The sequence below is a fragment of the Myxocyprinus asiaticus genome, chromosome 50 (genome assembly GCF_019703515.2).
Source record: "Myxocyprinus asiaticus isolate MX2 ecotype Aquarium Trade chromosome 50, UBuf_Myxa_2, whole genome shotgun sequence".
NCBI lineage: Eukaryota > Metazoa > Chordata > Actinopteri > Cypriniformes > Catostomidae > Myxocyprinus > Myxocyprinus asiaticus.
Genome location: NC_059393.1, coordinates 24,364,380 through 24,390,438, shown reverse-complemented (window position 1 = coordinate 24,390,438; position 26,059 = coordinate 24,364,380). Strand labels below are relative to the sequence as shown.

At 36.3% G+C, this 26,059-nt stretch overlaps 3 protein-coding genes across 7 annotated transcripts in view; 1 reads left to right on the top strand and 2 right to left on the bottom strand.

Moving 5' to 3' along the window:
• The window catches only part of LOC127439028 (SLAM family member 5-like), a 54,416-nt gene that overhangs the window by 6,432 nt on the left and 21,925 nt on the right, over positions 1-26,059 (bottom strand). For 2 of the 4 annotated variants that reach the window (XM_051695031.1, XM_051695033.1), the window contains exon 1: positions 8,448-8,491. The exons of the other annotated variants lie outside the window; for them this stretch is intronic. The gene's annotated coding sequence lies outside the window, so the exon portion shown is untranslated. Of the gene's footprint in view, positions 1-8,447; positions 8,492-26,059 lie in introns of those variants that run through there. 4 annotated transcript variants of the gene reach the window in all.
• The window catches only part of LOC127438923 (uncharacterized), an 81,386-nt gene continuing 63,175 nt past the window's right edge, over positions 7,849-26,059 (top strand). Inside the window, exons 1-2 of the mRNA XM_051694828.1 lie at positions 7,849-8,069; positions 8,722-9,069. Of these exons, the coding sequence (XP_051550788.1) occupies positions 8,015-8,069; positions 8,722-9,069 (403 nt within the window). The 5' untranslated portion in view covers positions 7,849-8,014. The remainder of the gene's footprint in view (positions 8,070-8,721; positions 9,070-26,059) is intronic.
• LOC127439026 (uncharacterized) lies at positions 19,222-25,101 on the bottom strand. 2 transcript variants are annotated; one of them, XM_051695026.1, is made up of 7 exons: positions 25,061-25,101; positions 24,834-24,933; positions 23,835-24,182; positions 22,398-22,736; positions 22,022-22,156; positions 21,849-21,874; positions 19,222-20,361 (listed from the first exon to the last, which is right to left on the bottom strand). In XM_051695026.1, the coding sequence occupies exons 2-5, from the start codon at positions 24,913-24,915 to the stop codon at positions 22,032-22,034; spliced, it is 894 nt and encodes a 297-aa protein (XP_051550986.1). In that variant the 5' UTR covers positions 24,916-24,933; positions 25,061-25,101; the 3' UTR covers positions 19,222-20,361; positions 21,849-21,874; positions 22,022-22,031. The 2 variants fall into 2 exon arrangements, with proteins under 2 accessions (XP_051550986.1, XP_051550987.1); XM_051695027.1 differs by lacking the exon at positions 24,834-24,933 and having other exon boundaries at positions 25,061-25,076.

The window sequence follows — 26,059 nt, the reverse complement described above, 5'->3', positions numbered from 1 at the left end:
GGAAAATCGTAATAATTTAACTTATTGTCCCATGGGAAGAGGGACTGGAGGCAGCCTATGAGAGTAAGAAGCTATAATATGCTGATCTGGCCACCGAGTGCAGGGAAAATTGACGGAGGGCTGCCACTTACCCTGTGGAGGTCAGTTGTCGAGGGTTTATTGGAACATTAAAGCAGCACCTGTTGAAAAACATTAGTATCTTTGGATCAGCATTGAAGAAGTCCCTGAAGGAAATGCCAGAGGAACCAGAAAAGGGAGCTTCTCGCTATGGTTAAGAAGGAAGTATGAAAAGTGGGGTGTGCAGAAGTGAGAAAGAAGGAATAGGGAACAAATGTGAATTGTGGTGAGGTAGTTTGTAGAAGAGAAAAAGGGTGGGGAGGAACTATTTCTGGTTTCTGGAGAGGGATTGAGTGGGGGAGCAAAACCAGGCAAAGCTAGGCTTTGGAGGGGTGGCTGATGCAGTCTTGCAGCTCGCCTCTTATGTCTCATGATTTAAGGATTGGCACTAGACGGGTGGTAGACAGAGATTGATAGCTTGTGCTTTTTCTAACAGAGGAGAGACCTTGGACGTAGGGTAGGTCTGCTCATGGGGAGGGATGTACTGGACCCTGGTTGTATGGTATGTCTCGACGGGAAAGGAGGAATGTCTTGATGGGAAAGCAAGAGTGAAAGGCAATCGAAAGGATCCGATGTCCAGCTGCGGGGGGAAGCAGGGAAACATCCCTGACCACTGCCTCACCACCAGGAGATGTTCTAGGATTAATGTGCCGAAACATCCATGATAGGAGGCTCCCGGCTGATGACCCTGTAGCTGGACAACTGAACCCAGTAGGTTTAGATCTACCTGTGCATCGGATTAATCAAAATATATTTGTTAGTTGAGGGTGTGAAGTCAAGTTTGTTCTTCAGCCAGATCAGATTAATTCCAGGAATTTATGGCCAGAACTTGAACATTTTAATTAAATACCTATTTTGATGTAATTAAATACTATTTTAATGTAAATAAATGCAAAGTAATAACAGTTTTTTGGTTGCACTTTATTTTACAGGATGTGTACTTTCAGTATACTTACAGTGTACTTACCCAAGAAAGTACTGAGTAATATTAGGTAACTACGTGTACTTAATATGGGTTAAGGTTAGGGTAGGGGTTAGGTTTAGGAGTAGTACCAAGTAATTACTGTAGTTGTTGTAATTATATAGTGTGTAAATGTAGAAAATTACTGTAAAAAACGTGCTACCAGTTTTTTTTGTTTTTTTAAAAAAAAATGTTATACATGTTATCATGTTAGTTAAAAGTGTTAGGCAAGATGAATATGGAAAAAAAAAAGTTTGGCACCAGTTCAGTTTTCACCTGAATAGTTGAAGAGCCCTGCCTAGAGTATAAAACCCCAAGTTTATTTATTACTCTCTCTTTTGTTCGCAACATATGTTTGTTTATAAATATTTTATTTATCCAAAAAATCGAGTTCAGAAGGAGAGTACTTTCCACTTAAAATACTGGGTTTGAAACTACATGAGGTTGATGATGATAGAATTCTCTTTTTTGGGTGAACTATTCCTTCAAAACATAATTTGTGAATGTGTTTATCAAAGCATTACACGAATAACTAGAGTAATAATAATCAACAAAATGTTTTGAATATGTTGTTAATTACTGAAGCAGCCTACAGTTAGTCCTATTAATTATGTTAAAGGTACAGTTCACCCAGAAATTTAAATTATCTCATTATTTACTCACCCTCATGATATCTCAAGTGTGTATGACTTTCTTTCTTCAGCAGAACACATTTGAGAAAAAAAATAGAAAAATATCTCTGCTCAGTAGGTTCTTAAAATGCAAGTGGATGGTGATCCGACTCTTGAAGCTCCAAAAATCACAGATAGTCAGCATAAACGTTATCCATATGACTCCAGTGGTTAAATGAATGTCTTCTAAAGTGATCTGATCGCTTTCGGTGCATAAGCAGTTATGTTATTTGTCACCTGTTTTTAGATAAACAATACGATTTTTGCATGAATGCCCCATATCGTGATGGGGCTACATGAACTGTTGGTCTTGTGCAGTCTCATGAATGCGGACAGGAGATCAACAGTCAGTCAACAGTTTCACTACATAATACATTAGATTCATAAGTTCTCATGGAATAATTTATTAGACTTCTGAATTATGCTTTTGTGTCCTTTTGAAGCTTGAAGATGTGGTCACCCCTTACCCTAACCTAACCCTAACCCTTGTATGACATCAATGAGCACAAACCGACCAAAAACCTATCAATATGTTCTCTCTGTTGTGTAGTAACACTAATTAACTGGTGCCATACTCGGAGAAAGTCTAAAACAATGTTGTCTGGACTGGATGTTTGGAAAGAGGAGGTTTGAACCCCTTAGATGGAATGAAATTTCCAAGTCTTTACTGCGCACCTTACTGCATTATAGTGCATGTTCACAAGCAAGGGCGCAACCTGATTGGACAAAAAATATATTCTTTATTAAAATGTCAAATTAAATTAAAAAATACTATTTTTTCTGAAGTGTTTAGACTTGATAAATAAAATATAGATAATGTTGACTTTAACATTTATTTTCATTGTTTTGTACTTAAGACCCACTCACTTCAAAAACGGACAATGCAAAAACTGTCAATTAAGAAACATCATGGCAATTTCAAGCTGAATGAAACATGGGGTGTCCAAAATATTTGTGTGATGTTGTAACATACTTTCCCTTAATGGATAAAATGGTATATTTCTGAAGAAAATGGTTATCATCAATGGACATACCCTGAATCAGTGGTCCTCAACCTTTTTGAAAACAAGGCAACCCATGTAGGTGATTAGATATTTATATTATAAGATATATCTATTATAATATATTTCCTTAAAACTTGTGTTTTCCTTAAAAAAGTGCTGAAGGGAGTTATAAAATTTTTAGCATTTTCAGTAAGTCGAATTATAATAATTATAAAAACAATTATAATAATCTATCATATTTTAAATAATTGTAAGAGATCTTGAGGCCCCCCTGGAAGTGTGCTGAGGCCCCCTAGTGGGTTCTGACCACATGGTTGAGAACCTATGCCCTAAATTATAGAATGAGCAAATTATAACCCAACCCCTTAATTTAACTGCCTTAAAGGAATGTTCCGGGTTCAATACAAGTTAAGCACAATCAACAGCATTTGTGCCATTTTTCCCTCCTTTTCTTAAAAAAAAGTTACAGTGAGTCACTTACAATGGAAGTGAATGAAGAGTAATTTTAGGGTTTTAGGATTTGTAGACATTTCCAATGGCAACAAAGTTGTAAAATTTTCTTTAACTTTGCACAGATTCGGTTAGTAAGTGATTTTATCACACTAAAATCGTGTCTTAATCTAGGCAGTTAAGGCTCTGGGTTACTGACCAGAACGTCGGGGGTTCAAGCCCCAACACCACCATGATGCCACTGTTGGGCCCTTGAGCAAGGCCCTTGACCACATCTTCTCCAGGGGTGCTGTATCATGGCTGACCCTGTGCTCTGACCCCAGCTCAGCTGGGATATGTGAAAACTACTGCATTTCAATGGCTCTGTACCAGTACTCTGTACAATGACAATAAAGTTGAATCTAATTTAAATGTTTACTGATTGACCCCACTGACTTCCATTGTAAATGTCTCACTGGAACACAGATTTGTGCTTTTTAAAGGAATTTTAATTTTAATTTTTGTGGTAATCAATATTATGCCACAAATGCTGTCGATTGAGCTTAACTTGAATTGAACCCAGCCCTTTCCTTCAAAACCACCTAAACCTTTGTCAGGCACAACAGGGCCTCAAGCCTCATTTACACTGTCAGCGATTTTGTCACTGCAAGCGACAGGTGACCATTCATTTTCAATGAGAGCTGGCGACTTCTGGTGACACTAGTGATTGTTGGCAACAGGATGTTGCCATGTCAAGCGACGAGGCAAAAGGCTCGTTTGAGATGCCAAATGCCTCTAATGAGAGTAGGATGGTGCAGTCAGTAGAGGAGTGAAATAAGATCTGTCAAGTCGGACAGTTCTCACTTCTCGTAATGGATCAGCCGCTACGAGATCAAAGGCAGTTCCCTTACGACTCAGTACACTTGACATTGCGTTTAATAATGCATATGGGGAGTGCCTTCTTACACTACCTAATTGAAACCTCTCAACAATAACGCCAACATTCTAATATTGGCTATGGTGTATAAGCCCTGCCTCTTTTGGTGCAAAGATGTCCGCTATAAAAGCAGGTGCAGGAACACCATTTCCTCAGAATTTTTTTCTTCAAGACAGCGATTCATCTCTCGTCTAGAAGGCCTCTACCCTTCGCCGGCGACTACACGAGTCAGCAGGCGGAATCTTCACGGCAACGAGAAGACCCTCCACTCCCCTGCAGTGTTCCAGCGAACATCATTCCGCCTCGCTGCTTGACGCTTCGCTGGTGAACAGGCCTCAGCATCCTGATTCCCCGCAGCACTTCGGTAGGAGTTGTGTATCCTCACAAGCAATTGTATATTGTGTGTTATAAATATATACTGTATATATATATATATATATATATATATATATATATATATATATAAAACTTCCTGTTCCTGTTAGGGTTTTCAATCAATTCTCTCCACTCAGTGATGCACCCACTGAGAATCATGTTGAAAGAGCCCTTGTTATCGGTGACTTTATTGTAAGGAACATGGAAATAGAGACTCCAGCCACCACTGTTAAATGCATATCGGGGGCTCGGGCATCTGACATCAAATCAAATTTACAAGTGCTGGCTAATGCAAAACGTAGATTTTCTAAAATTGTTATTCATATCGGCACTAACAATGTCCAGCTTCGCCAGTCGGAGATCACTAAAGATAATATTAAAGAGGTGTGTGACCTTGCAAAAAGTAATATACTCGGACCCCCTCCCTGCTCATCGTGGTGATGAGGTTTATAGTAGATTAGTGTCACTGAATGGCTGAATGTCAGAGTTGTGTATGGAGAATAGCACAGGATTCATAGATAATTGGAAGAGTTTGTGGGGTAGACCTGACCTGTTAAAGAGAGGCGGACTCCATCCCTCCAGGGAAGGTGCCGCTCTCCTCTCTAGTAATTTGGCTAATAGTCTTAATAGTGATAGTATTTGACTAACTGGGGCCCAGGTAAGGAAGCAGACAAACTGGTTAAAATGAACATCTGCTAGCTGCCTTGAGAAGTCACACAGGTCACATAAACTACAACACATAGAGACTGTATCACCTAGATATCACATAGAGATTGTGTCTGTTCCCCTAACTACCAAACACAAACCCCTCACTAAATCATTTAGAAACAATTCGAGAAAGGTCAAACTTGAAAAAAAAATTTTTTTAAGATAAACTTCATATAAAGGTAGAGCTACTAAACATTAGATCTCTTTCAACCAAAGCACTAATTGTAAATGAAATAATTACAGATCATAGTTTGGATGTGCTCTGTTTGACTAAAACCTGACTTAAGCCAGATGAATATATTAGTTTAAATGAATCTACTCCCCCAGGTTATTGTTATAAACATGATCCTCATCTGAAGGTTCAAGGAGGAGGTGTTGCTACAATTTACAGTGAAGTTTTTGGTGTTACTCAGAGGACAGGATATACATTTAAGTCTTTTGAACTAATAATGCTTAATGTGACACCTTCAGATATAAATAAAAAAACTCTGTCGTCTTTTGACCTTGCTACAGTATATAGATCACCCGGGCCTTATTCTGATTTCCTTGGTGAATTTTCAACTGTTCTATCAGATCTAGTAGTTAATGTAGATAGAGCTTTAATTGTTGGTGACTTCAACATTCACATAGACAATGAAAATGACACATTGGGATTAGCATTTATCGATATTTTCAACTCTTTTGGAGTCAGACAAAATGTGACAGGACCAACTCATCGCCATAATCACAACTTGATCCTGGAGAATTGGCTAATTATAGACCGATTTTAAATCTCCCGTGTATGTCGAAAATATTAGAAAAGGTAGTGTTCTCCCAACTATGTTAATTTCTATAGAGAAATAGTATATATGAACAAATTCAGTCAGGATTTAGCCCCCATCACAGTACTGAGACTGCACTTATCAGAGTTACCAAATACTTGCTCTTATCATCTGATCGCAGCTGCATGTCTCTTCTAGTGCTTTTAGATCTTAGTGCTGCTTTCGACACACTAGATCATGACATTCTCTTGAATAGGCTAGAGAATTATGTTGGCATTTGTGGACTTGCATTAGCATGGTTTAGGTCCTATGTAGCAGACCGCTACCACTTTGTCTATGTAAATGAGGAATTGTCAAATCAAACAAATGTTAAGTATGGAGTGCCACAGGGATCAGTTTTAGGGCCTCTGCTTTTCTCCTTGTATATGATTCCCTTGGGATATATTATCAGGAATTATGGAATAAGTTTCCACTGTTATGCCGACGATACCCAACTTTATATTTCTTTAAAACCTGGTGAAATTTCACAATTCTCCAAATTAGTGTGTATCAATGAAATCAAAGATTGGATGGCCAGAAATTTCCTTCTACTCAATTCTGACAAAACAGAGGTACTAATTATCAGACCAAAAACCTCTAAAACAAGCCGCTAAAATATAATTTGACTCTCGATGGATGTACTGTTACATTGTCCTCAACAGTGAAGAACTTAGGTGTTATATTGATACCAATCTGTCCTTTGAAAATAAAATTTTCAAAGTTTGTAGAACAGCATTCTTCCACCAAAGAAATATTGCGAAATTACGATACATGCTCTCTGTTGCTGATAACGAAAAACGAATTCATGCATTCATGACCTCAAGACTAGATTATTGTAATGCATTACTGGGAGGATGTCCAGCAAGTTAAATAAATAAACTTCAATTGGTTCAAAATGCAGCTGCCAGAGTGCTGACTAGAACCAAGAAATATGATCATATTAGCCTCATTTTATCGTCGTTACATTGGCTACCTGTTAAATGTCTTATTACTTTTAAAATTCTGTTAACTACATACATAGCTTTGAATGGTCTAGCTCTGCAGTACTTAAGTGACCTTCTGACATGCTATATTCCAACACGTTCATTACGATCGCAAAATTCTGGCCTGTTAATAGTTCCTAGAATATCAAAATCAACAAAAGGAGGTAGATCCTTTTCATATTTGGCTCCTAAACTATGGAATAGTCTCCCTAACACTGTTCGTGTTCATGTCATCTGTCTCCTGTGAGATAATGGATAAGTTCAGGAAAGACAGAGGAGATGTTGTCATCGATTTCACTGTTCTATATCATGTTTCTGTAACAACTTACATGGATATAATAAAACGATGATGTATGGAAAAACGTCTCAGAAACTGTTGCATTCTGAGTGAGTTTGATACATTGAAAGATTGATCTTTTTATTGATATAATGAATTGAGAATTGATTCAGTTTATAACACATCCCCGTCCAGAATGCTAATTTTTAGCAGCACGTAAACTGATTTCTGATTAATTTGGATAATATACCAGAAATTGTCGACATTGTTAGTGAGTTTAATTCATATATTAATAGATTGTTCGTCTTGTTCATGATATAATGCATTAAGCACAGCTGTAGTTTATATAAAAGCACTCTCCCCTGAAGAATGCTCATTATTAGAGGCAAAACAAATGATTAATTGTTCAATCAGAATGATATATTTGTTCTACTGGCAATCTAGCTCATCTGTGATCAGATTTCTGAAGCTATGGCCAGCTGTGCAGTCGACCAATAACATTAGTGCAGTAGGAACGCCCATAGCTGAACGGGGCGTTACTTTCACTTTCATCATGTGAAAATCACGTATATCAACTGAGGTCGGGGCCTATTGTCAGTTTAAGTTATTTATTATGAACTATAACTGTTGTTTAAAGTGGGAAAGTTACTGTCGTATATATTCGTCTGTTACATTTCTTACATAGAACAAATTATTTTCTAAACAGCTCGAAGCCGCAGACGACATGTGGACATTTTTTTCCAGAACATCGGATGAAAATGAAGGTTTTCTTTTATTTGCTCACTGTGTGTTTTTTACTCGATGATGGTAAGACATTGTTACATTCTTCCTATTAATGATAAAACATTCACAAAGTGACACAGCTTCATATAATGACCCCAAATGTGTTCGTCTGTGGGTTCCGTGTTGGCCCATATGAATGTCTCGAAGATTTAGGGTTGCCGCCCGTCCCGTAAAATGATTGTTCTGTATTTAAAGATGAAAATGACGCGATTTGTCCCGTATTTAAGATGGTCAGAGCTCGTCACGGTGAAATCATTCCAGATCGTCAATTTAACAAAGATATAAATTGGAAATGTTGCATAGGGTGGATAAGGGACCGTCTGAAAACCATATAAAAAAGAATATAAATCAAAATATTTAACTGGCCCACAGATGTTTTATACACAGAATAACAGTAGTTACCTGCTGTAGTTTCCTCAAGGATCTATTTCTACTTGATCAGTAGTTTGTACAGATTGTATGCATGAGGAGGGGATATACAGTATGAATGTGATGTGGATTGTATTGTGTGCATGGATGTGTACAAGACATACTTGAGAAAGATGTTAGTTTGTGTCATGAGTGAATGTTCTTGTTGTGTTTGTGTCATCTTGACAATATGACCTGTAAAAGAATCATTTTCACAGTGTTTTCCTGTTGTGCATCTTGAAGAGTGACTGTTCATTTGTGTCTCCAGGTGTGTTTGGTGTTGATGAAATGAAGACGTCAGTGTCAGTGATGGAGGGAGATTCTCCTACTTTACGCACTGCTGTTACTGGATTACAAAATGACAAATCCAGTTCAGTTAAATGGTATTTTAATCTCAATCTCATAGCTCAAATCTGTGGAGATCTCAGTAAGTTCTGTACAGATGTGAAGTTTGAGACTGGTCAGGAGAGATTCAGAGACAGACTGAAGCCGAACAATCAGACTGGATCTCTCACCATCAAGAACATCAGTATTACAGACTCTGGAGATTATCTACTGTGGACCTTCATCAACAACACCAATGCTAGAAAGGCATTCACTGTCACCGTCCAACCTGGTGAGTCATTTAATATTGGCTTCCGATTTTTCAAAGTATTGGCAGATTAATTCAAAAGTGGGGCTTTTCTTTCAACACATTATCGTTTCAGCAAAATCCAATATTTGTCTACCTCTAATTTGTATTTATTTATATAATGAGACCAATGTTAATGTGATATATGTGGAAAACATGTCTTAAGTATTTTAAACTTGCATATAGCTTACCCTGTTTTACTGATAAGCAATGTTAAGGCCATGTTGAATGTGTGCTACTGCCTGTGAAACATGATTTATTTTGAGATTGTGTGTTTGTTTTGGTATGTGGATACGGTATTCATTTTATTTGTTCAGGTCTTGAAAAAGGTCTTAAAGTCTTAAATTTGATTTTTAAAACTATTTTTTGAGTTTCATCTGTGTCGAACTACAGTATTTTCTTCTTACCACTTACCACGTGCCCAATTGAGAGTGAGAACCCCTAATCGTGACCACGAGGAGGTTCCCCATGTGTCTCTACACTCCTTAGCAACCGGGCCAATTTGGTTGCTTAGAGGACTTGGCTGGAGTCACTCAGCACACCCTGGATTCGAACTCACGACTCCAGGGGTGGTAGTCAGTGTCAATACTCGCTAAGCTACCCAGGCTCCCCCTTCTTGCACTTCTTTAAGCACTTACTGGAGTTAACAAGATATTTTCACACATCTTGGGGTGAATTTGGTGGTGCCTGGACAGATTGTGATTGAAACCGTCTCAATTTGTAGAATATTTTACATGCAGTTGAATGGTGGATTTTAATTAGCTTGGAAAAGACTTTAAATACATTTCCAGAGTCGAGCTTCAACAACCTTCCTTCTCAGGGACTCAGACTTCTCCTTTAATCTTGGCATGATGTGACGTTCTTAAATACTTACGATCAAATCAGACCAGCTGTTGCATATGTGTGGCCTTATATTAAAGGAATATTCCTTGTTCAGTAATTTATGTGCAGAATAGTTTTCAGTTCCTCAGTTCTGTCCTCTACTATGGTGGGGGTTTTTCACCCAAAAGAAGAAACTGTTCATGTGTGTTTCAGGTGTGTCTGGTGCTGAAATGAAGATAAAGTCGATGATTGAAGGAGATTCTGTCACTCTACACACTGATGATACTGTAAAACAGGGAGATGTTGTGATGACGTGGTATTTCAGTGACACTCGTATAGCTGAAATGAATGAAGATCCCAGTAAGAGCTGTACAGATGTGACGTGTGATGAAGGTGCTGAGAGATTCAGAGACAGACTGAAGATTGACCATCAGACTGGAGATCTCACTATCACAAACACCACAACTACAGACTCTGGACTTTATCAACTAGAGATCAGCAGCAGTATCAGCAGCAGCTGCAGCGTAAAGAGCTTCAGTGTTAATGTCAGCGGTGAGGACGATTTCATCATTTAATGCATTTTCCCACGACGTCTTTTTAAATCAACTCAGTAATTCTTTCATCAGAGCACTTTGTACTTTTTATTGATTCAATATATTCATTTATTGAACAGTTTCTATTGTCAATAGAGATACATTGCAGTAGCAGATCTTCAGTTGTTATAAAGAGCTGATGATTCATAGATCAGATCACATTCAGTGACACTAATGACTGTCTCTCTTCATCATTACAGTATCAGACTTAAAAACTTCAGATCCAGGTCTGTCTTCTGGTGATATAGCAGGAATATGTGTTGGTGTTCTGGTTGTCGCTGTAACTGCTGGTGTGATTTACTATCGCTGTAAGATCTCAAGATGAGGACAAAATGGCAAGTATTACAAACAGCTGATATAAAAGAGGAAAATATGAGATTAAATGAGTAAAAAGAGTCTTTAAATATGTGAAAATGTTTATTTTCATAATCAAAACTAACTGACAAAGAAAATCTGTGTTTAATTGAGTTTTTATTCAACAGGCATCGAGATGCAGCACAATGTTCAGGTAAGATACTACAGTATGTGCATTAAATCTTTCTGTCTCTCTTCCTGCAGAAAACTCTGAATTTACAACAGATTCAGATCAGTTTGATTTCATCTGAAGCGTTTCAGAGATTATTTTCTGTGTTTTACAGTTGTTGCATGTTAGATTGTTTGATAAGATCCCTGTGAGATCACGTGTAAAATCAAAGTCAAACTCTATCAATAGTCTTTTGTTTTAGACTGTTTAACACACATATTCCTCGAGACTTTAGTCATGATTGACAGCGTTAACTGGGGAAAAAAATCATCCAAGTGTGTGGAGACTGTCGCAGTGAAAAAGGGAATTTGTGGACTTCTTATTCTTCAGAGCAAACTGTAGTAAATTTAATAATTCAATCAAATTAATCTTTAGATTGAACACAAGCCAATTAATCGCTGTCGGTGAGCGTGATGCACTAAGAAATAAAAGACTGCTGATTTCATCCGACAATAATTCCTGAAATATGGAGCAAGTACGGCTGAAACGATTAGTCAACGTAATCGACAACGTCGAAAATAAAAAATTGTCGACAAAATTTGTCATTGTCGAATAGTAATTTGATCTCATTTAACATAACATTAAACTCTAATGATGATGCGTGAGAGCAGCACTGCAGTTCACGCCTGATTGAGGAGAGGAAGAATTACACAGATCACAGTCCAGATGCACTTTAAACTTTCCAAACAGCTTCAGCTGATGTAGATCACAAAGGATGAGGGAATTATAATGCAGAAATACAAAATAAGTAAATACAGAAGCACTCTCGATGTGGAATAAGTGGAGCTGGAGCTCTTTAAAGGAAACACCCCGGTGTTACATCTTTAATGCAGTTATATTGAATGCATTATAGCTTTATTAAAGTTCAAATAATACAGAAGCAGATCATGTAAATTACTACAAACTCCGAACCTGTTATTTCTCTGTGCGGTCAGCGCCTCTTCTATGAGTTGAGTGAATGTCCCGATCTAAGAGGGAGAGATTGAAACTGCATCCGGCTGACACACACTGTCACGGGACGCTTGTCCCTCGAGCGCACACGCTTAATGCAGCTAGATTATAACGTGATGACTCTTATTGAATCATAATATATGTGTCACTGTTTATTTCTTATCGTGAAGAAAATTGCCAATACTCAGCTTTATTAATAAGAGAGAGTTTGTTTTTTTGAGAGTTAAAGATGGATTGAAGTGAACAGAAAGATGAGAGAGTCTTCGCCCCATTATACACGGCAACAAAATACGTTTTTGAGTTGTTTTTGTTTTGGCTTGTTTTCCAATATAAATATCTAAAACTCCTTTAAAACAACATTTACTTTAGCAGCTATAATGCAGAAGAAAAAATTGTTATCTGAGAATGTTGAATATAATATTAAAAATACAAATATTTTAAAATATCTAAAAATCCTTTAAAAACAGATGCATTCACCTGAGAAGCAGCATATCAGATATTTAGACTTGCTTTCAGAGGATACATCTTGAATATAAGTATATTTTGTCTTTATTGCACTCGCAGAAGTATAAGTGAAAAATACACTTAAATTTAAGAGACATTCTCTTAAAGCAAGTCTAAATATCTGATATGATGCTTCTCAAGTAAATGTATCTTGTTTTAAGGATTTTTAGACAATTTCAAATGTAACACAAGACAAAAACACTTGATAACAATAGGATTTACTGAATTAAACATAATAAAAAGTATTTTTCCCTTTAATTCAGTGAATGTCATTTAGAGGTATTTTTAAAAGATGATTTTGTCCTCTTTATTGTTAGTAAGCACGTTTAATACAAACTTTAAGTCGGGGCACAAGCTGAATAATCGGTTAAGAGCTGATGATTAATCGTTGCAATAATCGCTGAATAGTTGAATAATCGCTCTAATAATCGTTAGATTAATCGATTATAAAAATAATCATTTGTTGCAGCCCTAATAGCAAGAAAAACAATGGTCAAAATCGTTCAGTATACGATACATCAGGCCAAAATATTTATATTATATCTTAAATGTACGCTGTAAACTGTATTCCTCCTTTTCTCATCTTTTTATTTTTATCAAGCTCAACTTTAATGAGTCATGCCAAAACAACAAACAAGCAGAATACAAAACTATAAACTAAAAATCATTGCCAATGTCATGCAGTAATTCATATTCAAGATTAATGAAACAGAGTCTTTGTGAAGAGTTTGTGATCTACAAAACGTTCATTAGAGACGATGGTGAGCAAACATTTTGAAGCTCCAAAAAATCACAGACAGTCAGCATAAACATCATCCATACTTAAATTAAATTAATATCTTCTAATCTCCATCCACTTGCATTTTAAGGACCTACTGAGCTGAGATATTTTACTATTTTACTTCATATGTGTTCTGCTGAAGAAAGAAACAATTACAAAAATATCTAGAGTTCTGGCAAACTCTCCGCAAACCTGCCACTCATTATTTTCACATGTAAATGAGCTTGTGATTCGCCGCAAACGTTTGCCAGAAGTTTCTGTTCTTCACCGGTAATGAAATCTTTGGCAACAATGGACAATTTGCCACAAGTTTAAACATTTGATTTGAAGTCACAAATATATATTTAATCACATGCAGGATATAAATATCAACAATTCAATTTAAGTTCAAATGCTCATTTTTGATGTCAGGAATGGAATTATTACTAGTGAAAGTGTTTTTTATATCTGTAAATGTATTTCAACATGTTAGATTTGATTTTTCTGATTTTGTTTCTTTGAAGGTTTTCTTACTAGTCACAATCACATTACAGATATCTGAAATTATCATTTCCACTAGAGAAAACCAAATTACAGACATCAAAAATGAGAATTGAAATTCCAACTAGTGAATTAATTAGATATCTTTAATTGTGTTTTAATCAGGAGTGAATGACAGATAATTGTGAAATTCTACAAGTGAAAATAAAACGAGAATTATAATTTTACTGGTTGAAATTTCATTTTTGATATCAAAAAATAAAAGTGCAACTGTTTCTTTCTCAGTAAAATTAAACATTTATAAAAAGACTTTATTCACTTCAACAGTAAATGTCTGTTGTGTAAGTTTGAGCTATTTTCTGCCCTTCTGAAACACAAATCCTGTTCATTTCTTTTATCTTCTGTGAATCTGTGTTTTCTTACAGGAGGATGGTGGAGAGAACAAGATTCCTTTGATGAATATTTCAGGACAGGAGAGAGGACAGGAAAAGAGAGAGGATACAACTGAATGACTCGACAACAGTTTGGTCATCTGATGCATCATGAAGTGTCATTAATTAATCGTGTGTTATATAAGTGGAGTGTGTGTAAGAAGGGGACATGATGTGGTATTTATAAATATACTGTAGGTATCGATCAGGAATTCCTGCTGCTGTTCCGGTATAATGTTGCTCTGCTGGAGGATCAGTTTCCTCACCTCAAATCCAAACCTCATTTACTATTATGAAAGTGAAAGCTGACTCGAGATCAGTGCAGCTGAATTTATCTTCAATATGAGCCGGCACTGAGATGACTGATGATCATAAACTCATCAGACTCATCCCTTAAACTTGTGAAGAAGACTTTCTACTCTAGATTTTATCTTAACTTCCAAATATTCTCTTCTGCGCTGTGTTTGTCGGTGGGAACCGTATATGATTATGGCGTTTTGTTCATTTAAAGCGGTTCAACAGTTTAATTTTACTGCTGCTGGAAAGATTTGGTGCTTAATAGAAACAAAAAGCTCATACAGACTTTCTCTAGTCTTGAGTTGATTAATTATCAGAGTACTGGAATCTGATTCTCTGTGTAAAGAAAAGCTTTCTGAACAGTGATGGATGTGTCTTTCATCAGATCATCTGAAGCGGTTCTCAAACATTTCAGGAGAGTTTCAACATTTGATCAAATAAGAACAAGTAAATGTTCCTTTTAATTTTTTATTTCTCTTAAGGACTGTAAGCAACACACACGTGCCACATTTTGAGAACTATTAATGTGCCTGTAGTTAAGATAAATATACAATCCAAAACCCTCATCTAAGCATGTTATTATATTAATGATATGCATCGTTAGTAAACAAACCTGTAGTCAAATTCAAGCACAAAAATGACAAATATAGCCTTTTTGAGTTCTTCTAGTGTTTCTTCTGGAACTATTAAAATCTGATTTGCACTTTAAAATGTTTTAAATAACTATAGGATGATTTATTCATGTGGGTCATGCAGGGACTTCTGTATTTGTACATATATGTATATATATATATATTTTGTCTTATTGTATATTTTTTGTATATAGTTATATTTTTTATTCACTTTATTTTTATACAATTTTTTATTATTATCTCTGTCTTGTATTGTTTGTAAGTTTCTGTCAGCAAGACAAATTGCTTGTATGTGTGTAAGCACACTTGGCAATAAATCTCATTCTGATTCTGATTAAAATTGTTTATTTTCTTGTTAAATTTGATACACATTTTTACCTTTAATCATATGGTAAAATCATACTTTTTACATCTAAAAAAATTGCATGTATTATCTTGTTAATTTTTTAGTTTTTACTGTATTTGTTACGGTAATTCTCCTGAACAGTTCAACCCAGCTAACATAGTCACATTGTGACGACATAACCAGATCGGAGCATGTTGGTTGCCGTGACAAACCTAATTACATTACGCAGATGTAAGTTTATATTATTGTATGTTGTTGAACGCGATGAGTATGTTTTAGTCACTGCAATGCTGCCAGTATTTTTAACTTTAAACTTGGTCAATATATTCACAGACTGTGTTTTAAATACCGCATGAACAGGGTTGTTGATCTTACATGGAAGAAGGTTGGAATAGTTTGAGGGCGAGTAAATGACACAATTGTCTTTTTTTGGGTGTACTTTTCGGTTTTATACAACAGTTCTGGTCCTCGAATCTGATTGGACGAGATGTTTCATGAGTGCTGATGTCTCAGAACATCAGCACTCGAACGCTTCACTGTTTGTATCACTCCGCTTGTGTTCGTGCTGTTCTAAACTGAAGTCACTTCCAAGGATCTGATCTTAGTGTTGCAAAGAGAGCGGGGTCTCCCGTGCAATGTTTTAATGCAAATATATTTGACTTTTATACAGCCAGTTCTTGAGTATGCCAGCCCTGTTTGGGGTGGACTGTCTAAAGGTCTCTCTGATGAGTTAGAGAGGGTTCAAAAACGCTGTTGTCGAATAATAGGTATCCCGACTTCTTCTCTCCCATCATTGAGTGAGAGGCGTGATGAGGCCACCATACATAACCTCACTAACATACTCAATGACAGTTCATCGCCATTGAATAGTTTCCTGCCTGTGGCCCCAACATCCAATTATTCACTTCGTCGACATAGGGAATATGTTGTGCCCAGGAGTAAAACAAAAAGATATGAACTTTCTTTTATTCCTAGTGCTCTAAAACTGTTTTATAAGTGACATATATATGGTACTTGATGACTTGACTGCGGGATGTTTTAATGCATTTCAGGTCGTGTTTGCCAATAGAAAATGTAATTGGTCTTTTATTTTATGTGCATTTAAAATGTTTTATGAATGGCCTAGTTATGATGCATGATTATGTGTTATTTTTGACTGCTAAAGGGAAAAGTAACTGTTTCTGTTCTTTATTTTTGTACTGCAATATCCTGCCTTGTCAAACTTTAAATAAAAATACATTTAAAAAAAGCTTCATCATTAAGATATATCACAACAGAGAGACACAACTGACTGAGTGATTACACACAAACTTACCTGATACGATCAGATACTGGATATATAAACATTTAACATGATGGAGGAGAGAACACACCGGATATCATGAAATACTCAGGGGACCCACCGCTCAGACGGCTGTTTTTACACAGAGAAAACAGGATGTGTTTGACCAAAATTTCACAATCATAGCAAGCTGACTAAAACCCCGTTCACACTGTCAGCGATTTTGTCACTGCAAGCAACAGGAGACCATTCATTCTCAATGAGAGCTGGCGACTTCCGGCGACACGAGCGACAGCGACCGTTGGTGACAGGATGTGGGCGTGTCAAGCGACGAGACAAAGATGAGAAAAATTCAACTTTATGCAAATGAAGAGCGATATCGCGCAGCGACAGCCAATGAGAAAAGAGTCAAATTCACGTCATCTGTCTCCAACTAGACAAGAAATACAGAACAAACAAAAAGCACATACACACTTCCTCAAGTCTTGTGTTGATTCTGGGATGGTGGAGGAGAAATAGATCCAATAATATACAATTATTTGCTTATATAGTTCTTTTTGTGTCACTTTGTCCCTCGTGAAACACATCAAGTATTCTTTTGCATGTTTTGCTCTGGTTATCTATTGGACATATTGGTAAATGTTAATACTTCAGCAGGATACAAATACAGGAAGTGTCCATAGTGTGAAAGTATGCATCCTAAAAGTTGCACACTATGCAGAGAGTGCCATCTTGTGTTCAAAGCAGGAATGATCCTCTTTCTTAGTCCAATAGGTTGTTATAAATTCTCATCTGAGCACAGGACAGCAACCAAAGACCAAAAATAAACATTTGTAAATTAGTAAGATCTTAACATTTGAATTTGACTTTGGGAAAATGAATAGAAAACTTTGTAAATTACAGCTGATTAACTGCGTCTTACAAGCAAATAATGTCACGTTCATTTTAGAGATACATTTGTAATATGTGTATATCAGATTTTATTTATTATTTTCTACAAAACTTGTTTTTTAATACGTTTTCAGTCACCAAATGCTCAGACAACAGATACAAGAAAAAAAAAACTGTGCAATAAAAATATAAATGCAATTTATTTGACAACTAAAATACATATTTTGATATGATCATTTTAGAGATAAATTTGTAATATGTGTATATCAGATTTGTTTTCAGTTTTGGTAAGGAGTGAGTTGTTCCAGCTCTCAGTGAAAGGTCAAAGGATGAACCCTAAAATGTTCAAGGTTTAGTGCATTGATGTAAAGATGACATTATATTACAGAATGTGAGAGTAATATCACTGTACAGAGATAATCACTCAACTCAATGATCTACAAATGATTCAATGCTGGATAAATTCATTATTTCTCATAACTCACAAAACATTTCCCTGACAAACGAACTTACAGATGCCGGCCGTTATGAGTAAATGAGATGAAAATAGAGACATTTCAAGAACCTGAAAACTGAAAAATCTTATTAGAAGACATTGTAATATACTGTAATATTTACAGCACAATATTTGTGTTTTACTGAATATAAAACCTGATTATTTACTGATAATTTCCAACACGCAAAGTTTAAATAAAATCTCCCACATGTTGTAAATTAATTCATAATGTCATACAGAGTTACACTGTTGTGAGACTGAGGAGTCTAACAGTATTTTAGCATCGTAAATAAAATGACTTGTTTTAAACACTTAATACATATAAAATAATAAAAACCACATAAATATAAAGTGAGGACAAACATACTTTTCCCTTTCACATTAACTTAAAAAGAAGGCTGAAAGTTAATGAGATATTGCCCTCTTTCAACTGTTTTACTTCAATGAAAGATCAAAAGAATGAACAATGCAGATTTATTTTTTTTATTTTTTTGGCATATATTTGAGCACCGCTGTAAGTGCCCAAGTCAAACATTTCATTTTTGCACTCTCAACAAATAAAGTAAAAAAAAAAACTTGATATTTGGTATAAAACGTAATAAAAAGTTTTTAAAATCTAACATTTCCATTTGTCATGAGGCTGATGCACTGTACAAAGCACATTACATTATAATACAACTAAAGCCACACTGAGTACAATATACTTCACACAGTGTCAAAGACAGAATGGTGATATTGTACTTCATTAATACATCCTTGATAACAGCTGCAATGTTTTTGGGAAATACAGCACACATCTGATCACTGATGACGTGTAACATGTAACATGTTCCAATAATAAAACCATGATAATGTCATATCAAAACAAAACAAAGACAAACAGAAAAATGATTTTTGTTTAGAAAAAGTTACTTTGAATTTATCTGATTAACAACTGAAGTGCACTCAACGGGGTGCACAGCAAATACTTGACATTTGTTCATCAGATGATATAGAAATTAATGCTCCAATAGATCAGATATTCTCAAACAGCACAACTCGACTTTAGAAAATTACTCTAAAAATATAAAAAAATATAATTTTATCTCTCATGATAGTTCTTAAGAGCTTGTTTTTTTATTTCTCATTAAGTTTGATATAACTTTGCTTGTTTAAGACTATTTCAAAGTTCATATACATTACTGCTTCAGGATTGTGGAGTGCTGATATCTCATGTGCTCACATTATATAAAAGCTTTAAAACTGGCCTCTTGACTCTGAAACACTAGATTCAGTTTTCAAAAAAGTACTCAAACTCATTTATCTTTTATGTGCTTGAATTTGACTACAGGTTTGTTTACTAACGATGCATATCATTAATATAATAACATGCTTAGATGAGGGTTTTGGATTGTATATTTATCTTAACTACAGGCACATTAATAGTTCTCAAAATGTGGCACGTGTGTGTTGCTTACAGTCCTTAAGAGAAATAAAAAATTAAAAGGAACATTTACTTGTTCTTATTTGATCAAATGTTGAAACTCTCCTGAAATGTTTGAGAACCGCTTCAGATGATCTGACGAAAGACACATCCATCACTGTTCAGAAAGCTTTTCTTTACACAGAGAATCAGATTCCAGTACTCTGATAATTAATCAACTCAAGACTAGAGAAAGTCTGTATGAGCTTTTTGTTTCTATTAAGCACCAAATCTTTCCAGCAGCAGTAAAATTAAACTGTTGAACCGCTTTAAATGAACAAAACGCCATAATCATATACGGTTCCCACCGACAAACACAGCGCAGAAGAGAATATTTGGAAGTTAAGATAAAATCTAGAGTAGAAAGTCTTCTTCACAAGTTTAAGGCATGAGTCTGATGAGTTTATGATCATCAGTCATCTCAGTGCCGGCTCATATTGAAGATAAATTCAGCTGCACTGATCTCGAGTCAGCTTTCACTTTCATAATAGTAAATGAGGTTTGGATTTGAGGTGAGGAAACTGATCCTCCATCAGAGCAACGTTATACCGGAACAGCAGCCGGAATTCCTGATCGATACCTACAGTATATTTATAAATACCACATCATGTCCCCTTCTTACACACACTCCACTTATATAACACACGATTAATGAATGACACTTCATGATGCATCAGATGACCAAACTGTTGTCGAGTCATTCAGTTGTATCCGCTCTCTCTTTTCCTGTCCTCTCTCCTGTCCTGAAATATTCACCAAAGGAATCTTGTTCTCTCCACCATCCTCCTGTAAGAAAACACAGATTCACAGAAGATAAAAGAAATGAACAGGATTTGTGTTTCAGAAGGGCAGAAAATAGCTCAAACTTACACAACAGACATTTACTGTTGAAGTGAATAAAGTCTTTTTTTTCTCCCATTTGTCTCCCCAATCTGGAATGCCCAATTCCCAATGCGCTCTAAGTCCTTGTGGTGGAGTAGTGACTCACCTCAATCCAGGTGGCGGAGGACGACTCTCAGTTGCCTCCGTGCATCTTATCACGTGGCTTGTTGAGCACGTTACCGTGGAGACATAGTGCGTGTGGAGGCTTCACGCTATTCTCCGTGGCATCCACGCACAACTCACCACGCGCCCCACCGAGAGCGAGAACCACATTGTAGCAACCACGAGGAGGTTACCCCAACGTGACTCTACCCTCCTTAGCAACTGGGCCAATTTGGTTGCTTAGGAGACCTGGCTGGAGTCATTCAGCACACCCTGGATTCGAACTCATGACTCCAGGTGTGGTAGTCAGCGTCAATACTTGCTGAGCTACCCAGTCCCCCAATAAAGTCTTTTTTTAAATGTTTAGAGTAATTTTACTGAGAAAGTAAGAGTTGCACTTTATTTTACAGTATGTGTACTTTACAGTATAGTTCATTATACTTTATTAAAATGAGACTAACTCTCTGTCTACACTAGACGTGAGCGGCGCATTGCATCAAAAGCTGAAATACCAAATCTATCATGTTCAAATTCATTTACAGATATAAAAAAGGCAGATGTCGATGGTATACGCTATTTACACCCCAGTGTCAGATACTACTTGCACCACATTTAAACAATACAGTATATGAGCATCACTGCTGTGTGTTTATTGTGTTTATTTAGAGTCACACAGACACACTACATTAACCCTTACCACTAAACCTAACCTTAACCTTACCTTAGAAAAAATAACCATGTTTTTCTACAGTAAACATAGTTTCACCATGGTATTTTGTAGTAAATTTACAGTAGCCACAAAATGAATCATAGTTACTATATTATCATCATATTACACATACCATATTAGTCTTTTTTTGCTTAGTGCAACATGCTTACAGACGGCCGATTAATTGCCCTTGTGTTGAACCTAAAGGTACATTTAATTGTTTTATCACTTTGCTCTGAAGAATAAGAAGTCCACAAATTCCCTTTTTCACTGCGACAGTCTCCACACACTTGGATGATTTGTTTCCCCAGTTAACGCTGTCAATCGTGACTGAAGTCTTGAGGAATATGTGTGTTAAACAGTCTAAAACAAAAGACTATTGATAGAGTTTGACTTTGATTTTACACGTGATCTCACAGGGATCTTATCAAACAATCTAACATGCAACAACTGTAAAACACAGAAAATAATCTCTGAAACACTTCAGATGAAATCAAACTGATCTGAATCTGTTGTAAATTCAGAGTTTTCTGCAGGAAGAGAGACAGAAAGATTTAATGCACATACTGTAGTATCTTACCTGAACATTGTGCTGCATCTCGATGCCTGTTGAATAAAAACTCAATTAAACACAGATTTTCTTTGTCAGTTAGTTTTGAGTATGAAAATAAACATTTTCACATATTTAAAGACTCTTTTTACTCATTTAATCTCATATTTTCCTCTTTTATATCAGCTGTATGTAATACTTGCCATTTTGTCCTCATCTTGAGATCTTACAGCGATAATAAATCACACCAGCAGTTACAACGACAACCAGAACACCAACACATATTCCTGCTATATCACCAGAAGACAGACCTGGATCTGAAGTTTGTTTATCTGATACTGTAATGATGAAGAGAGACAGTCATTAGTGTCACTGAATGTGATCTGATCTATGAATCATCAGCTCTTTATAACAACTGAAGATCTGCTACTGCAACGTATCTCTACTGACAATAGAAACTGTTCAATAAATGAATATATTGAATCAATAAAAAGTACAAAGTGCTCTGATGAAAGAATTACTGAGTTGATTTAAAAAGACGTCGTGGGAAAATGCATTAAATGATGAAATCGTCCTCACCGCTGACATTAACACTGAAGCTCTTTACGCTGCAGCTGCTGCTGATACTGCTGCTGATCTCTAGTTGATAAAGTCCAGAGTCTGTAGTTGTGGTGTTTGTGATAGTGAGATCTCCAGTCTGATGGTCAATCTTCAGTCTGTCTCTGAATCTCTCAGCACCTTCATCACACGTCACATCTGTACAGCTCTTACTGGGATCTTCATTCATTTCAGCTATACGAGTGTCATTGAAATACCACGTCATCACAACATCTCCCTGTTTTACAGTATCATTAGTGTGTAGAGTGACAGAATCTCCTTCAATCATCAACTTTATCTTCATTTCAGCACCAGACACACCTGAAACACATCAACAGTTTCTTCTTTTGGGTGAAAAACCCCCACCATAGTAGAGGACAGAACTGAGGAACTGAAAACTATTCTGCACATAAATTACTGAACAAGGAATATTCCTTTAATATAAGGCCACACATATGCAACAGCTGGTCTGATTTGATCGTAAGTATTTAAGAACGTAACATCATGCCAAGATTAAAGGAGAAGTCTGAGCCCCTGAGAAGGAAGGTTGTTGAAGCTCGACTCTGGAAATGTATTTAAAGTCTTTTCCAAGCTAATTAAAATCCACCATTCAACTGCATGTAAAATATTCTACAAATTGAGACGGTTTCAATCACAATCTGTCCAGGCACCACCAAATTCACCCCAAGATGTGTGAAAATATCTTGTTAACTCCAGTAAGTGCTTAAAGAAGTGCAAGAAGGCAGAAGAAAGTACTGTAGTTCGACACACGAGGGCGTTTTAGAGATGAAACTCAGAAAATGTCTTGAGATAAAACCCTGAACGTTGTCTAAAGGTGTGGTAACTGTGGTATAAGAGGAATAATTGACTCCGGTTCCTTAAATTACTGAAAAATAAAGCACCTCGTGTATGCATAATTTTTGACAGTCCATCATCAGTTATTCCTTAATTATAAACTTCTGCATTTTAACATTACTAACTACTTTAAAAATATTTTTGTGTGATTATAATACAACAGAGTCAAATGAATAAAGATTGCACATGATCTTTCTTGATTTCCTGACTGAAAAACAACATTTGTCCATTCTGTGCTTATAAAATGATTGTTCATATTATTTTTCATCACACCCTCTGCACTTTGAACTAAAAACCCCAATGAAGAAGAAATAAAAGAGTCAATAATAATGAGAAACTGTGTTACTGGATTTGAACCGCTTCAATCGAATATTCACCAGAACTAAAACTGTTTTAAAAATGTAAAGACACTTTAGTTTTAAACATCTGCTGTTCTGTTTTGTAATGGATATTGTGATAATCATGTGTTTTTAAAAGAGATTATATTTATATGTGAATTAATATACAGGTAAAGTGAAGATTATTTAATCATATTCGTTTTTAAACACTCATTGAATGACTCACCAGGTTGGACGGTGACAGTGAATGTCTTCTCATCATTGGTGTTGTTGATGATGGTCTTTAGTAGATAATCTCCAGAGTCTGTAATACTGATGTTCTTGATGGTGAGAGATCCAGTCTGATTGTTCAGCTTCAGTCTGTCTCTGAATCTCTCCTGACCAGTCTCACACTTCACATCTGTACAGAACTTACTGAGATCTCCCCTGATTTGAGCTATGAGATTGAGATTAAAAAACCATTTAATAAAATCTGATTTGTCATTTTGTATTCCAGTAACAGCAGTGTGTAAAGTAGGAGAATCTCCCTCCATCACTGACACTGACGTCTTCATTTCATCAACACCAAACACACCTGGAGACACAAATGAACAGTCACTCTTCAAGATGCACAACAGGAAAACACTGTGAAAATGATTCTTTTACAGGTCATATTGTCAAGATGACACAAACACAACAAGAACATTCACTCATGACACAAACTAACATCTTTCTCAAGTATGTCTTGTACACATCCATGCACACAATACAATCCACATCACATTCATACTGTATATCCCCTCCTCATGCATACAATCTGTACAAACTACTGATCAAGTAGAAATAGATCCTTGAGGAAACTACAGCAGGTAACTACTGTTATTCTGTGTATAAAACATCTGTGGGCCAGTTAAATATGCTGATTTATATTCTTTTTTATATGGTTTTCAGACGGTCCCTTATCCACCCTATGCAACATTTCCAATTTATATCTTTGTTAAATTGACGATCTGGAATGATTTCACCGTGACGACATCTGACCATCTTAAATACGGGACAAATCGCGTCATTTTCATCTTTAAATACAGAACAATCATTTTACGGGACGGGCGGCAACCCTAAATCTCCGCACATTCATATAGGCCAACACGGAACCCACAGACGAACACATTTGGGGTCATTATATGAAGCTGTGTCACTTTGTGAATGTTTTATCATTAATAGGAAGAATGTAACAATGTCTTACCATCATCGAGTAAAAAACACACAGTGAGCAAATAAAAGAAGAACTTCATTTTCATCCGATGTTCTGGAAAAAAAGTCCACATGTCGTCTGCGGCTTCGAGCTGTTTAGAAAATAATTTGTTCTATGTAAGAAATGTAACAAGACGAATATATACGACAGTAACTTTCCCACTTTAAACAACAATTAAAGTTCATAATAAATAACTAAAACTGACAATAGGCCCAAACCTCAGTTGATATACGTGATTTTCACATGATGAAAGTGAAAGTAACGCCCCGTTCAGCTATGGGCGTTCCTACTGCTCTAATGTTATTGGTCGACTGCACAGCTGGCCATAGCTTCAGAAATCTGATCACAGATGAGCTAGATTGCCAGTAGAACAAATACAGGTGCATCTCAATAAATTAGAATGACGTGGAAAAGTTCATTTATTTCAGTAATTCATCTCAAATTGTGAAACTCGTGTATTAAATAAATTCAGTGCACACAGACTGAAGTAGTTTAAGTCTTTGGTTCTTTTAATTGTGATGATTTTGGCTCACATTTAACAAAAACCCACCAATTCACTATCTCAACAAATTAGAATATGGTGACATGCCAATCAGCTAATCAACTCAAAACACCTGCAAAGGTTTCCTGAGCCTTCAAAATGGTCTCTCAGTTTGGTTCACTAGGCTACACAATCATGGGGAAGACTGCTGATCTGACAGTTGTCCAGAAGACAATCATTGACACCCTTCACAAGGAGGGTAAGCCACAAACATTCATTGCCAAAGAAGCTGGCTGTTCACAGAGTGCTGTATCCAAGCATGTTAACAGAAAGTTGAGTGGAAGGAAAAAGTGTGGAAGAAAAAGATGCACAACCAACCGAGAGAACCGCAGCCTTATGAGGATTGTCAAGCAAAATCGATTCAAGAATTTGGGTGAACTTCACAAGGAATGGATTGAGGCTGGGGTCAAGGCATCAAGAGCCACCACACACAGACATGTCAAGGAATTTGGCTACAGTTGTCGTATTCCTCTTGTTAAGCCACTCCTGAACCACAGACAACGTCAGAGGCGTCTTACCTGGGCTAAGGAGAAGAAGAACTGGACTGTTGCCCAGTGGTCCTAAGTCCTCTTTTCAGATGAGAGCAAGTTTTGTATTTCATTTGGAAACCAAGGTCCTAGAGTCTGGAGGAAGGGTGGAGAAGCTCATAGCCCAAGTTGCTTGAAGTCCAGTGTTA

Bases quoted from the DNA above. Each gene is read 5' to 3' on its own strand.
- LOC127439026 (XM_051695026.1), bottom strand. From the start codon at position 24,915: ATGTGGACTTTTTTTCCAGAACATCGGATGAAAATGAAGTTCTTCTTT. The intron at 22,737-23,834 runs GTGAGTCATTCA...GATGTGTTTCAG, and splicing joins CACTGTCACCGTCCAACCTG to GTGTGTCTGGTGCTGAAATG. The intron at 22,157-22,397 runs GTGAGGACGATT...TCATCATTACAG, and splicing joins CTTCAGTGTTAATGTCAGCG to TATCAGATAAACAAACTTCA.